General features: G+C 31.9%; 1 protein-coding gene across 1 annotated transcript; it reads right to left on the bottom strand.

Annotated features, from left to right (window-relative positions):
* Positions 1–206: 206 nt before the first annotated feature.
* LOC110884110 (protein MARD1) lies at positions 207–1,749 on the bottom strand. The gene is made up of 2 exons (XM_022131781.1): positions 735–1,749; positions 207–581 (listed from the first exon to the last, which is right to left on the bottom strand). Exons 1-2 carry the CDS (start codon positions 1,481–1,483, stop codon positions 509–511), a joined length of 822 nt encoding a protein of 273 aa, XP_021987473.1. The 5' UTR covers positions 1,484–1,749; the 3' UTR covers positions 207–508.
* Between the last annotated feature and the right edge of the window lie 840 nt (positions 1,750–2,589).

Here is a 2,589-nt window from a genome sequence, read left to right as displayed (position 1 = left end):
TTTGTAATCATTTCAATGTATTATTAACTTGTTTTTTGTGGGTTTAATTCTACCATGTTAGATACAAAATCTTCTTATATATCAAGATTAAGCCAGAAAAAATAAGTGTATTAAAAGGAAAAAAAATCATGAATGAATGGGACCAATTGTCATGTAAAAGGCAAAGTAAAGACAAAAGCATCAAGAGCAATCATTTCAAAGAAAGCCATTACTAACATCACAAGGACACCTTTTATTTATGTATTTAATTTTCTTTTTTACATTATATATTTCTCTCTCATCTCTCAACACATAGTACAATAGATGATATTGGAATTGGTAAAAAAATAACAAAAATAAATGTAACAAAGGAAAAACCAAAATCATCACCTACTTCTAACACTACATCCAAAACTTTATTTAACCTTGGTTTGAAAAACAAAAACCCCCCTCTTATCTTGGTCAAACTTCAAGAAATTGGAATCTATAGAGATGGGTTGGGGCAAAATAGTCATTTCAAGATTTCATGCTAAGGGATCATCAATCCATCCAAAACCATCTCTTGGCATCTGCATTCTTCACTACAAAATGCTTTCTCACCCCTGTAAACATACAATAATTCACATATTATTATATTATATTATTATTCAATACATGTATAATCTCGAAAAATAGCCAATAAATCAAGATTCCATAAAGATCTGATTTTTTTAATTAAATCTAAAACTTAGTTTTAAAATTTAAAAATTATTAACCTGTACATGAAAATGTCACTGCCTTCACCAAGATTCTTCTTACAAGTCTGACAAACTCTTGCAAAACTCTCCACTTCCGGTGACCCGACCCGAACACCACAACAGCTATTCACAACACAATTATCATAAATATGGGTCGTTTTCGGGTTAGGCCCATGAGAGATCACACGAGTATACTCTTCCGAGAGCTCCATCTCTCTCAAAGACAACTGACCCGTTAATAATCTGGGCGACCCGGATCCAGTTGGAGTCGGACCACCCGAAAACTGTGAACCCCGGGTCTTGATCCCAAAATCACCAGGTGATTCGGGTGACCCGGTCCCAAACGGGTCACCCGATGGGATTTGAATCTTTAGCTTTGATCCAAACAAAATTTTCCGGCTTGTAGCGTTGGGTTTACTAATAATATTACCATTATTATGGTTTTCTTGATCAAGAACCAGAGCAATACCTCCAGAATCAAAATTCTCAGATTTGTGTTGAAATTTTTCAAATTCCTTTGTGGGTTTTTCTGGGTTTTTGCTGAATCGAAATGGGTTACCGGCAAAATTAAAGATTTGTTTGTCTGTGTCAAGAATCGAAGTTGGTGAAAGATTTTTAGGTGAAAAGAAGCCATTGAAGAACCTTGGAGAACCAAGAAAAGATGACAAAGATCGGGTCGGGTTTGGAGTATTCGGAGCCGAACGGGTTTGGTGATCCGCCATGATCGGTGATTGTTTCGTTACAGCTCTTGATCTGTTCCTCAGCATCACTACTCAAATAGGAAAATAAAATTGTTGATGAATTGATAACATGAAAATTTCACAAAATAAAAAAAAAGGGTTTTTTTTTTTTCTTTTTCAAGAGAAACAAGAAGTTATGCGGATTAAAACCCAAGTGTTTGTAACGAAATTAAGATTAGATTTTCTATGATTCAATCTTCCCATTTAATAATAATCTGTAAAATGGCGACACGAGTAGTAGCATCAAAAGGAAGAAAGAAAGAGAGAAAAAAGAGAGGTTTTTCATTTGATTGTCATGGTTTTGGGGGCTTTTTAAAACAAGATAAGGGAGAGAGAGAGAAAGAGAGACGTGTGATGTCAAATAATTTTTCATTTAATATTTATTATTTATGATCATTTATTTTGATTAAATTCGTACTATTTTTTATTATTTATTTTAAACCCTTTTAGAGCAAAACGACAAAGAGGGTATACTCTCTAGTGACAAAAACTTACCACTATTACAGGATTCAAAAATTTTACAGAACTATGTAAGGAATTTATATAAAATTATAATTTTAGAAAATTATTTAAAATTAAAAGTCGGGTTTTACATAACTATGTAAGGAATTTATATAAAATTAAAATTTTAGAAAATTATTTAAAATTAAAAGTCGGGTATGTTTGGATGGGAGTTTTTAGGAGCTTGTAAATTTAAACTTTTAAGAAAAAACTCCTTCTTAATAAAAAGCTTTGTTTGATTGAAGTAACTTAAAACTTTTATGTTAGGAGCTTGAAACTTTTAGTTGAACGATCCTACTAGTAGCGTTTAGAAGGAGCTATAAGCTTTTAGTGAAAAAAAAAAACTATTTTAACCTCTAAAGATAATGAACTTTTTAGTTATGTTTTTTTAGTTATGTCTATTTTAGTCATTTTATATATTTTATTAAAAACTCCAGCTACTCTACCAAACACATAAATATATCTAAAAAGCTACAGCCACCAGCTACCACCTACAGCTACCAGCCACCAGCTTTCAGTCACCGGCTACTTTTGCCAAACATACCCGTCCATTGCAAAAGATCGTTGTTGAAAAACATATTTAAATAAACATTTCTTAATAAAAAATGAAACAAAAGGTAAAAAGAAATATG

Source organism: Helianthus annuus, chromosome 10 (assembly GCF_002127325.2).
Source record: "Helianthus annuus cultivar XRQ/B chromosome 10, HanXRQr2.0-SUNRISE, whole genome shotgun sequence".
Classification (NCBI taxonomy): Eukaryota; Viridiplantae; Streptophyta; class Magnoliopsida; order Asterales; family Asteraceae; genus Helianthus; species Helianthus annuus.
This window is presented reverse-complemented; position numbering and strand designations above follow the sequence as displayed.